The following is an 11,186-nucleotide window of genomic DNA, read 5'->3' as shown; positions in this document are numbered from 1 at the left end:
TATCGATATATATAGTATATTGTTGGACGGGGCTCTCCACCCGGAAGTACTCCAAATTACGAGGAATATGAATGTGACATTAAGATAAACAGACGCGCACGATGCAGACGTGTGAGGTTATCGGCGTTACGGATTATTTAGCTAACGTAACGACGCCACAGGAATTGTTGTGTGAGCTGTATTTATTCTGTGTGTAAAACTCAGGATATTTAGGTAAGCAGCGCTCATGCTAACGCCCTTGTAAGCTAACGTTAGCTCATGTTAGCTAAAGTTACACTGCCGTTAAAGTTAGCTAACGCTGATTAACGTTACAAGGCTACAGTATACTGTGTCAGCCCGGGCGAGTATTATTTATTGTTTTATCACAATAATTATTCCCCCGGTGTTGCCAAGACTCAATTTAATTAAGCTGTCAAAAGTGTCCTTGGTGAACTTTGACATTCACATGATTATCTGTGCAGAGCTAGCTAAAGTTAGCTAACTTACAACATCGTGTCCCTTGGATAAAATGTGCAGCACACATCTCAGTGTGGACATGCCTAATACCGCAAAATTAGATTCTAATAACGGGAGCTGTCACCAGTGTGTTGTGTTTGAGGCATTCACCAAGTCAAGATTAGGTTTTATCTAAAAGTGTAGCTGCAATGAATAAGATGTGTCCTCAAGATGAAGGCTAACGTACCACAGCTAAAGACGCAGCGTGTTTGTTATGATCATTAATTATACTTGAGGTGACTAATGACGGTGTAAGTGCACATCTATGGTCACTTAATGTGACCTTAAATGTTTAATGTGTGTTTGTTTTAACTCCTATGAGCTTGATGAAATGCTCTTGCCTGTCTTACTGTTAAAATGACAGTAATTCCCATTATAGTCCCATATTTTGCCTTCTGATTTCAACCACTGAAAGGAACTATGACATCAAAGAAAGTGTCACTACAAAGAGTAGGAAGTGAAATTTGCTGTTGCACTGAACTTTGCTGAGCTGTTTCTGTCTGTTTCTCTTGTGTGTTCAGTCACTCACTTGGACAAACACACTGTCAGGATGGTGTCATACAAGCGGCTGAACCCTGAAGATGTTCGCTTTTCCAGTACAATTTTTTCAGAAGACCCTCGTCCGGCTGTCCAGGAAGACGTCCCAGTGAGTTTATGTGTTTTATATGTCCTGCTTCCCCTGCCTCAAACCTGCAGTCACTTTTGGATGTGTGATGGAAATCAGTGGAAATTACTGCTGCAGAAACTTGAAATGAGACTTTAGAAAAAATCTCATCATGGTAACTAGAAAGGATCAGCAGTGTTTTGCAGAATAGAGGGTTATTCTAGGTGTTTCTCAGTGTGTTACTTATCTGATTTGCTTGTTGTGCTTTAAGGTACCAGAGCCAGAGGAAACCTCCTTGCTTCCACGGAGGCGCTCGTGCTCTGTCACCACAGGCCTCCTGGTGATCGGCTGCCTCCTGCTTCTCCTCTGTGGAGGCTGGCTGCTGGGCACCGTGTTCTGGCTGCACAGGCCGTCCAACCAGCAGCCGCACAGACCGCCGCCGCCGGCTTCTGCACAAACACCAGGCTCTGGATTAAATGACACCGCAGCTGCCGCCCGCCGTGAGGCTTGCAGCTTCATTCCTGAGGCGTGGAGGTTTGACTGCTACCCAGAAAGAGGGACGGTTGTGACCCGAGAGCTGTGTGAGGCGAGGAACTGCTGCTTTATTCCAGCATCCTCTCCCTCCTCCGCTGCCACCCACCCCTCGGGGAAAAATGGTATCCCTTGGTGTTTCTATCCTGCGGATTTCCCTTCCTACTCGCTTGTGTCACTAAACGACACATCGCTGGGACAGAAAGGCATGCTGGTAAGGGAGGTGAAGACCTACTACCCAGCAGACATCGTCACTTTAGAGGTGGAGATACGTCACGAGACAGACTCACGGTTACGTGTCAGGGTGAGTCAGATTGCATGCGCTTTCTGTTTGTACAGTAAGTTTATCTCTGACACACTGACGCAGATGTTTTAAGTGATGTTGGCTGATTGGACCTTTGTGCAGGTTGAAGTTTGCTAAGGTCACCAAATTCATTCATATACTGAATGAATGAAAATAACAAGCTGCCCACAAGCACAACAGAGCACATGGAGGAAACATCATCAGGCTTTTTCCTCAACAACATTTTGACTGGTCATAGTAGGAAGAGCACAGGTGTTACTGTTAACATCAATGACGGCTCCATTTTATTCACGTGTCACAGTAAGCATGCATGAGACCAGGACCCTGAAACTGAAGCTCATGTCAGTCATGTTATATTTCCATGTTTCCTACTGCGACAGTTCATGAAAAAGCCGATCGAGCGAGGTCTGTTCTCTGTCCTCACCTGTCCAGTCCAGAGCAGAGGTCTCATCAGCCAGAATAAGTTGAAGCACCTGCTGGTGTTCACCACAGGGTTTATCGACGCTGCCTGCAGTGTCATATTATTCAAAGTTATTGTGGAAAGCAGCGTCATGTTCCTTCACATTAATTCATTTCACTGTGTGACTGAAGACTCAACATCAGCGTTACCAGTTCACTGTCCAAACGTCCTCACTCAGTCATTGTTTGTTTGATTCTCTGAGTTCAGGGAAAAAAGGTTAAGAGGAATCTACACATATCTGCACACACCAGTAATGCAGACATCAAACTTTGCGTGTTTTCAATGCGCACATTGTGCTGCACATTACCTGATCTGTAATTGAATGTTTTCTAGATTACCGACCCCTCTGAGTCACGGTATGAGGTTCCGATCTCTGTTCCCACCGCCACCAAGAAGGCACAAAGTCCAGCCTACGTGGTAGAGATTTCACAGCAGCCGTTTGGCCTTGTTGTGAAGAGGAGCTCTACCGGAGCAGTGCTGTAAGTCTGACTTGAATAGGCTCCATTAAACTCTCTGATGGCACGTTCAGGTGTGACAGTAGCCGACTGTACTATGACGAAATATTAACGATATAAAACTGTGTCCTCTTTCAACTGCTTCCTGTTAGTCTGAACACCTCAGTGGCTCCTCTCTTCTACGCGGATCAGTTTCTCCAGCTCTCCACCTCCCTGCCCAGTCAGTTCATTTATGGCCTGGGGGAGCACCGCTCCACCTTTCTGCACGATGTCCACTGGAACACGCTCACCATGTGGGCCAGAGATGTGCCTCCTATGGTATGAAAATCCCTGCTTCTGTCAGTGTTCTGGTTCCAGTTATTTTACCCACAGACACAGATATTCAGTGACAAACAGCAGATGTTTGATTTTAGGTGTTAATGTGTTAACTAATAACGTTCAGGATGGCTCAGTTCAGACAGTGACAGTGAGTCAGCGTGCACAAAGACTTTTTTACAGCGTACATTTTGACATGTCACAGCAGGAGAAGCACATGTCAAATAAAAACCAATGAATGGCATCAGCAGTCCTCTTAGTCCAGGCAGTGTGCCTGCAGGCTCAGTGGATTAGCTTTCTGGGACATTTGATGGAACGATGCCGCCTTCGAATGTAATTCGTGAGCTAATGGTTACAACGTGGAAAGTCATGTACACGCACGATATGTTTGGCGTTCAAGTGGTAAAGTTGTGAAAGCACCTCTGTGAGGCAACGCCAGCATGTCGGCATCTAGAAACCACTGAGGTTAACAATTTGGTAAGCTAGCGAGCAGGAAATGTACTGCAGGAAGTAGGAAGTAGGAAGTAATGGAAGTAATGATGGAGGACTTGCTGATTGATTGTGTACCTTTTGTAAGAATTTCTCATGTTATCGTTGTGTCTCTCTCCACAATGTAGGAGCAGACAAACCTGTACGGGGCTCATCCGTTTTACCTTTCAATGGAGGACGGAGGGAACGCGCACGGCTTCTTCCTGCTGAACAGCAATGCAATGGGTCAGTCTGCTCGCCGCGCTGCTCTTCCTCTTCAGGATTCACTACGTGCAATAATGCACACGAGTGTCAGAATTGGTGGATTGCAGAAGTGGGATAATATTCTTGCAGTGTCATAAAACTGCTCAATAAGCACTTTCATGAAAACAGAAGTCTGTGCAGCGTCACATGAAGAGCTCACTCATAGGTGATGTTGTATTTTCTAACAGACACTGAGCATCGTTACTGAGAGGTCCACCTGGTTTTCTGTCTGAGTGTCAGTCAAAGTGCAATTTCACTGTTGATGAGCAGGAACAATCAGCCGTGTTTTAAAATATTCATATTTCTGTCTTTGTTTCTCATTATTTACTTTCTCTGTTTATCGGCTCTCCAGCTTCATAGTTTTGCAGATCTTAGTGTCTCAACTTGTCGCTGACTCTGATTGATTTTCTCATAACTCACAAAGGTTTTTTCATCAGCAGTTTTTGTGTTTCATCAGATGTGGTCCTGCAGCCTGCCCCGGCCCTCACCTGGCGAACGATTGGTGGAATCCTTGACTTTTACGTTTTCCTCGGTCCTGATCCCGGTTCAGTTATTCAGCAGTATGTGGAGGTCGTAGGTCAGTCGGGGTTTGCTGGGATGTGGGCGTTCAGTCGCTGCAGTACTGTACCTGTTACTTAAAGACGTAGTTCCACCTGTCAGCTTCAGTTCTCCTGCTGATTGTAGCATCTGGCTTTGTATCATGTTGCCTGAATGATTGAAATGTCCAGAAACAGACTGGATACGCAGGTATGACCAGCTCCACACGACTGCTGACCTCAGAGTTTTTCTCTTCCCCTCACTTCCTGCGTTCGCTCTCCTCTCCCCTCACCCCTCCGGGCTTTCGCAGGCTACCCAGCGATGCCCATCTACTGGGCTCTCGGCTACCATCTCTGTCGCTGGGGTTACAACTCGAGCGACTCCACCTGGGAGATCGTCAAGAGCATGAGGAATTATGGGATACCTCAGGTAGAGTTGAACCAGTGGACTGTCACAGTATGGCTGGTTGAGTTCTTCTGTGAAATGTTCACGTGAGCGTTGATTTGTTCGCAGGACGTCCAGTGGAACGACATCGACTACATGAACCAATCCATGGACTTCACTTTCGACTCCAGGACGTTCGGCACGCTGCCTGAAATGGTCGCGGACCTGCACTCGCACGACCAGCGCTACGTCATGATCCTGGTAGTTTGCATTCGCTTTGGTGTGTGCGCTGCGTGTGATTTGGCGTGTTTGTGTGACAGTTATGTCCCGACGTGCAGGATCCAGGTATCGTCAGCACGCAGCCAAGGGGCTCGTACTGGCCGTACGATGAAGGGCTGAAGAGAGACATTTTTATTAAAGACGCTGAAGGAAAAACACTCATCGGGAGGGTGAGACACCGGACCGTATTATCCACAAATGAGATGTCAGGAGGAAACGTTCAGGATGTATGAGTGAGACAGTTCTCCGTCTCTGCCTCCAGGTGTGGCCTGGTCTGACAGCGTATCCTGATTTCTCTGACGATGCGACGCATGAATGGTGGTACGACAACCTGCAGAGACTCCATGAGAAGGTGTCATTTGATGGATTATGGATTGTGAGTGGACGCAGTTGAAGAGCTCACTTTTACCATCATGACTCTCTTAATTCCACATCTCCTCCTTGAGCTTCGTCTCTTTTGTTTTTAGGACATGAACGAGCCGTCAAACTTCCTGGATGGTTCTACCAAAGGCTGTCCATCAGACAGTCTTGAAAACCCTCCTTACACGCCCGGTGGGAGATGCAGCTCTCAAGCATTTATCACACAACAGACATTTACACAATAAAAGTACGATTGACTGTCAGAATGTGAAGTTGTGTCTTCTTCCTTTCAGGCATACTTGGCGGTTTGCTGAGAGCCAAAACTGTGTGTGCCACTGCCAAGCAAAAGCTGTCCACACACTACAATCTCCACAGCCTGTATGGACTCATGGAAGCGAAGGCGTCTGCAAGGTCAAGACCTACAACACACATGCACACACACACACACACACACACACACACACACACACACACACACACACACACACACACACTGAAAGGCATTTTCTCTGCCTGAACACTTTGTGTCCTCTCCTTCGATCCTCTGCTTGTCCTCTCTGTCCTCTTGTCCAGCGCTCTGAAGCGGATCTTGGCCAAGAGACCTTTTGTGATCTCTCGCTCCACCTTCCCCAGTCAGGGGACGTACTCTGGTCACTGGCTGGGGGACAACAGGAGCCAGTGGAAAGACATGTACACGTCTATAGCAGGTGAGACCATTTAGACTTTTTTATGTATTAAACATACCCAACATTGTATTGCCTCTGTCAGTGAGCAGTGAGTATCAAAGTATTAAAATGCAAGCATTTAAAATTAGTTTGATCAAATCAACACTTAGTTGTTTTTTCCTGGAGCTCACGTTTAATGTTTGTATGTGAACAGTGGAATCACTGTTTGTATGTGACTGTTGTTGTTGCTTCTGGTGGTGAATCCACAAAGTTTTTCCCTCAGCTCTGCAGAGCTTGTTGACCTCTTTCGGCCTCTTTATCGTGGTTTTGTTTTTTCCATTTGCCTGCACTGTTTTTGGCTCAGCCTCACGGCTTCTGTCAACCTTGCAGGCGGCTGTTATCAGTAAAAATGCTCCTATAAACCTGCTGTTTTCAACCAGCTTAATGCCACATGCAACATTAGCAACTAGCTGGTGAGCAAAGTTGAAGCTAGCTAAAGAGCTAAAGCTAAAGAGACAGGTATTTTTTTGAGAGTTTTAGGGGATCAAACAGAGTTAGAGCTGTGGTGGATGAGAACATGACTCCTGAAGGACTCTAATGTTGTTAAATCGCAGCTTTATAAGCGGATGATGTCTCTCATTTTGTGCCTTTTGCGCCTTGAATTAACTGATGTAGTTTTAGATGTTATTTTATTGCCATGTTAAACAGAAGCAATACTAGTCAGCAATTTGGATTATATTTACAGAATTTTATGACACATTTAGTTGTTACATAACTGATAATTTGAGGGTTGTGCGGTTCTAAAAAGGTTTCTTGCGGCAGCTACACATGCTTTACTGCACACACTGCTCTGTAATTATTCTGTCAACTTTTCTAAAATGAGAAAAACACCAGTATTTAGCTTTCCTAGAATTGTGCACGAAATCGTCCATTTGCTGGTTAAATGACGGTTCTCTTTCGTCTCCTCAGGTGTCTTGACCTTTAACCTCCTGGGCATCCCGCTGGTGGGAGCAGATATCTGTGGCTTCGGCGGGGAGCCGCAGGAGGAACTCTGTGTCCGCTGGACGCAGCTGGGAGCTTTCTATCCCTTCACACGCAACCACAACAGCATCAACATGAAGGTAAGAACGATGCGGCTCGATGCAGCCACAAAGCAGAGAGCGGAAAATACCCAGAGCTATTAAGGCATTGTAGCAGCAGCTGAAGCACCACAACACCACGGCACATCCCGTGGGTCTGATTACACCAGGTTTAGAGCGCTGTAGTGTGTCCTTCGATCCCTTTTAGAAACTCTTACTGTGTTTACTTTGCAGCATCAGGACCCGACGGCGTTCAGCCCTCTGGCTCGTACCGCCATGAAGCAGGCTCTGCTGCTGCGTTACTCCCTCTTCCCCGTCCTCTACACGCTCTTCCACCACGCACACGTGCACGGACACACTGTTGCCCGGCCGATAATGTTTGAGTCAGTGACGCTGTTTGATTGATCTTGACCTCATTTGATTTTTAGTTTTGGCTGGACTGAGATGACCGTTGACGAATACTCTGTATGTACTCAAAAGGTTCCCAAAAGATGTCAAAACCTACGGGATCGACAAACAGTTCCTGTGGGGGAAGAGTTTACTGGTGACACCTGTATTGGATCCTGGAGTGGACTATGTGGATGGTTACTTCCCAGAGGGTGTGTGGTATGACTACTACACGGTGAGACACACAGTCCTGCTGTTAGCTTTCAGCGTAGGACACACAGGTGTACAGCGCTGTAGGAATAAACTGCTGTAAACGGTTGACTAACAGTCTCTGGCCACATGTGGTCCTCTGCTTCCTCCCACCTCAGGGCGACTCTGTGCGCAGTAAAGGTGAAGACCTTCGGCTGCAGGCTCCTCTAGATAAGATCAACCTGCATTTGCGTGAGGGCTCTGTTATACAAACCCAGGTGAGCACAGGTGTCGTCATTCAGTCTACACCGCTGTTCTTTCTGAGTGGTTCTGAACCTCTGCACGACCTTTGACCTCCTCAGATAAAGGCTGGCCTGAAACCTCTGGCTGTCAGTTCAAAACAGCCTGTGTCAAGAATTTAGACTAAAATCTCAACATGTGACTGTTGCTACGATGCACATCCACAAATCAACCAATCAGAGGAATACGACATGAAATGAACGTCTGCTAAAGATATTTCTACCTCAGACTTACTCTGCTGAGTCTGCCGCCCGCTTCTCCTCCGTCTGCAGCCTGTTCTGTGGCTGCAGTTAAAGAGCAGGCACTTTGTCAATACATGTTTTTCCTTCAGTGTCACAAACACTGAAACTGCCAGTGAGGAACAATAATGTCAGGCAGCATCTGGACGATCCACTGACTGTCGAGCGTTTCCACTGGGACCATTTCTTCAGCAGAACGTGGTTCCAGTGAAGCCGACAGCGAGGTCTGTGGATTAGTTTTTCAAACGGCATGTTTATCTCGACTCCGAGGCTGCTTTTGTGATTTTGGTTAACTTGCCCTTCAGCCTAAGCCGAACAGCCAACCTTGATCCTACACGACATTTCTGGGGATTACTAAATATTTGACATTTTGGTGAGCAGAAACACACCTCAGTCAGTGTTTCTCATGTCAAATTTGTTTTCTGTGTCTGTGTATGATCGCACAGGCGCCCAACACGACGCTGTGGGTAAGCAGCGGTCAGCCGCTCCATCTAGTCGCAGCTCTCTCTGCTGACGGTTCAGCCACTGGAGATCTTTACTGGGACGATGGCGAGAGCATGGACACCTACGAGACCAACCAGTACTCCTACATCGTCTTCAGCGTCGCTCAGGTGCTCACACTCAACTAGCTTTACCTCAAAAGTGAAAAGAAATCCGTCCTCTGTGTTCAGACCTGGACTGGCCATCAGGAGCGCAGGGAGAAGTCCTGCGAGCTGATTGGCCAAGAGTGTCAGGCCAGTGTTAAAAATGCTAACTGGGTAAAACAAAGAGTAAACAAAGGGAAGCTGTGTCACTCAGAACCAGACCATCAGCTGCCTGTCATCACGTCGCACACACTCATGAACAGTGTGCACGGCCGAGCAGAGGGATCAAACGACGGACTCACAGACTCTGAGACATCTATGAATATTTTTTCCTGTTCCCTTAATTATGGAAGTTACTAACTATGAAACTGAAGAAACGATGCTGTTTTTAACTATTTTGGATGTTTTTTTTTAAAACTAAAACCAAAACACATGTTCCTCATAGAAGCCTTAGACCCAGTGCACCCAGTCCGTTGACTAATATTTAATATAAAAACACTGATTAGTGAAGCTTTACTGTCTCATTTTGATGCAGCATTCACTAATATGTGTTGACTGATATCCATTGGTCTGCTTGTTATGTAGAACGTGATGACCTCAGAAGTGCTCCACAGCAACGTGGAGGCCACGTACATCACGGTGGAGACGGCCTCCTTCTACGGTGTGAAGCAGAAGCCGAGCAGAGTGCTGGTGAACTCCCAGGATGCAGCGTTCACCTACAGAGCCAACCAGGTGAGGTCAGAGGTCAGAGGTCAGGAGCGAATGAACACTCTCAGAAAATGAGAGACTGTTGTTGTGCTTGATGCTCGCGCTGAGTCAGTGTCAGTGGTGTTTAATGGCGTAGGTGGATGTGGCTCAGAGGGTGAGGCGGTAAATGTGCCTGCTGACAGATCACATGCTCCCAAACAACACGGAGAACATTATTAATCACAAGATACACTCAGTGTTGTCAGTTTCACTTCCTGGAGGAATCATTCCTGTCCTCATTGTTTAGTTGCACCATCGTTTATTTCACACAAGAAGGAGAAATATTATAATTTGAACGTCTTTATGTATTTTTCATAGTTAAATCTAAAACAATGCAGCATGTTGTATAAGCTGATTCTGTGTTTTTTAGTGTAAACTGAAGACATCCTTCTTGCTTCTCTCTGCAGGTGCTGACTGTTGCAGATCTCGGTCTGAACCTCAGTCAGAACTTCACCATCAGCTGGATGTGATGGATCAGACGGCGTTTCATCACTGGCTTCATTGGCTGTCGGCTGTTTACATCACAAGCTGGTACACGGTCCGCTCGATGAGTACTGGACGGTGACAGCGAGGTGAAAGTGTCTGCATAGTTTGAACAGAATACAATCGCTGTCCTACAGTAGTCTGGACTCTGCTTTAAATATCTGTGGAGGATTGAGTATTCGATGCCTCACAGCTGAACTCTCACCTGACTCAAACCAAACGCTAGGCTTCGTCTCCGCCTTTCATTTTAGTTTCGTCTTCTAATCCAGCTCAACAATCAAATGCACATTTTTAAAACTCATCAGCAGAAGGACAATGTGCAATAAGTGGAAGGGAGGATGCTCTGCCTTCCTAAGAATGTGTCTGAATATAGCTCATGATCTAAGACATCGTGCTTGAAAGCCTGTTTTTGCACTAATGAGTAAACTGCGGTGTTGTAAAGGTCGATCCAGGTGCCTTATGATTCCTGTTTGTGTGTTTCTGAGCGTCTCTTGGTTTGTTCCAGACGATCCTCGGTTCAGCTTCGTGCTGTCAGCCTGTTTTCAGTGCTTGAAGACCGTAGCGCTGCTATGCACGAGGATTACTTGCATAACTACAGTATAAATAGACCCGCTACAAGTTTTCTGCAAACATGTTACTGTGGATTTCCTCAGCACTGGTTCTCTGACGCCTCTGAAGGCAGAACGCAGCTCTTGAGCTCATTCTGCTTATATTTGACCTCGATGCTGTGAAAATCTGGTTTGAAGTTATTGTTAAGAAGAAAAGCGCATGTGTGCTGCAAAAAACGCTGACATACTTTGAAGCATGTGAACCTACCGGTACAGAGTATATTTTACTGTTGTTTGTCTCAAGGCGAGTGGAGCTGTGACTAAATATTTGCAGTATTTTATGATGAATTCCTGTGTTTAATTTTTTGTGTGATTGCTTAAATGTAATTAAATGAACCATATGAAAACTGCTGTTGCACTGGATCTTTTTTCTGTTGGAGCAGCAGCAGGTAGAGAAAATGGAAATTTGGTGACTCCCAGCTGATGTCTTGACCCTGATGTGTTGCCAC

General features: G+C 46.2%; 1 protein-coding gene across 2 annotated transcripts; it reads left to right on the top strand.

Annotated features, from left to right (window-relative positions):
• The first annotated feature begins 43 nt into the window (after nt 1-43).
• gaa2 (alpha glucosidase 2) lies at nt 44-11,080 on the top strand. Of its 2 annotated transcripts, none has more exons than XM_070984091.1 (21): nt 44-213; nt 1,017-1,141; nt 1,371-1,934; nt 2,728-2,873; nt 3,002-3,167; nt 3,782-3,878; nt 4,354-4,473; nt 4,744-4,862; nt 4,947-5,078; nt 5,156-5,266; nt 5,359-5,472; nt 5,564-5,648; nt 5,750-5,867; nt 6,030-6,163; nt 7,091-7,242; nt 7,435-7,583; nt 7,681-7,822; nt 7,956-8,054; nt 8,762-8,926; nt 9,485-9,631; nt 10,054-11,080. In XM_070984091.1, exons 2-21 carry the CDS (start codon nt 1,046-1,048, stop codon nt 10,114-10,116), a joined length of 2,919 nt encoding a protein of 972 aa, XP_070840192.1. In that variant the 5' UTR covers nt 44-213; nt 1,017-1,045; the 3' UTR covers nt 10,117-11,080. The 2 variants fall into 2 exon arrangements, with proteins under 2 accessions (XP_070840192.1, XP_070840184.1); XM_070984083.1 differs by having other exon boundaries at nt 77-111.
• The last annotated feature ends 106 nt before the right edge of the window (nt 11,081-11,186 follow it).

This window comes from Chaetodon trifascialis, chromosome 2, assembly GCF_039877785.1.
Source record: "Chaetodon trifascialis isolate fChaTrf1 chromosome 2, fChaTrf1.hap1, whole genome shotgun sequence".
Lineage (NCBI taxonomy): Eukaryota > Metazoa > Chordata > Actinopteri > Chaetodontiformes > Chaetodontidae > Chaetodon > Chaetodon trifascialis.
The sequence above is the reverse complement of the archived record's forward strand: the minus strand, read 5'-3'. Positions and strand labels throughout refer to the sequence as shown.

Excerpts from the sequence above, each read along its gene's own strand:
- gaa2 (XM_070984083.1), top strand. Across the intron at positions 4,474-4,743 it reads GCAGTATGTGGAGGTCGTAG|GCTACCCAGCGATGCCCATC; the intron begins GTCAGTCGGGGT and ends GGGCTTTCGCAG. Across the intron at positions 8,927-9,484 it reads TCGTCTTCAGCGTCGCTCAG|AACGTGATGACCTCAGAAGT; the intron begins GTGCTCACACTC and ends CTTGTTATGTAG.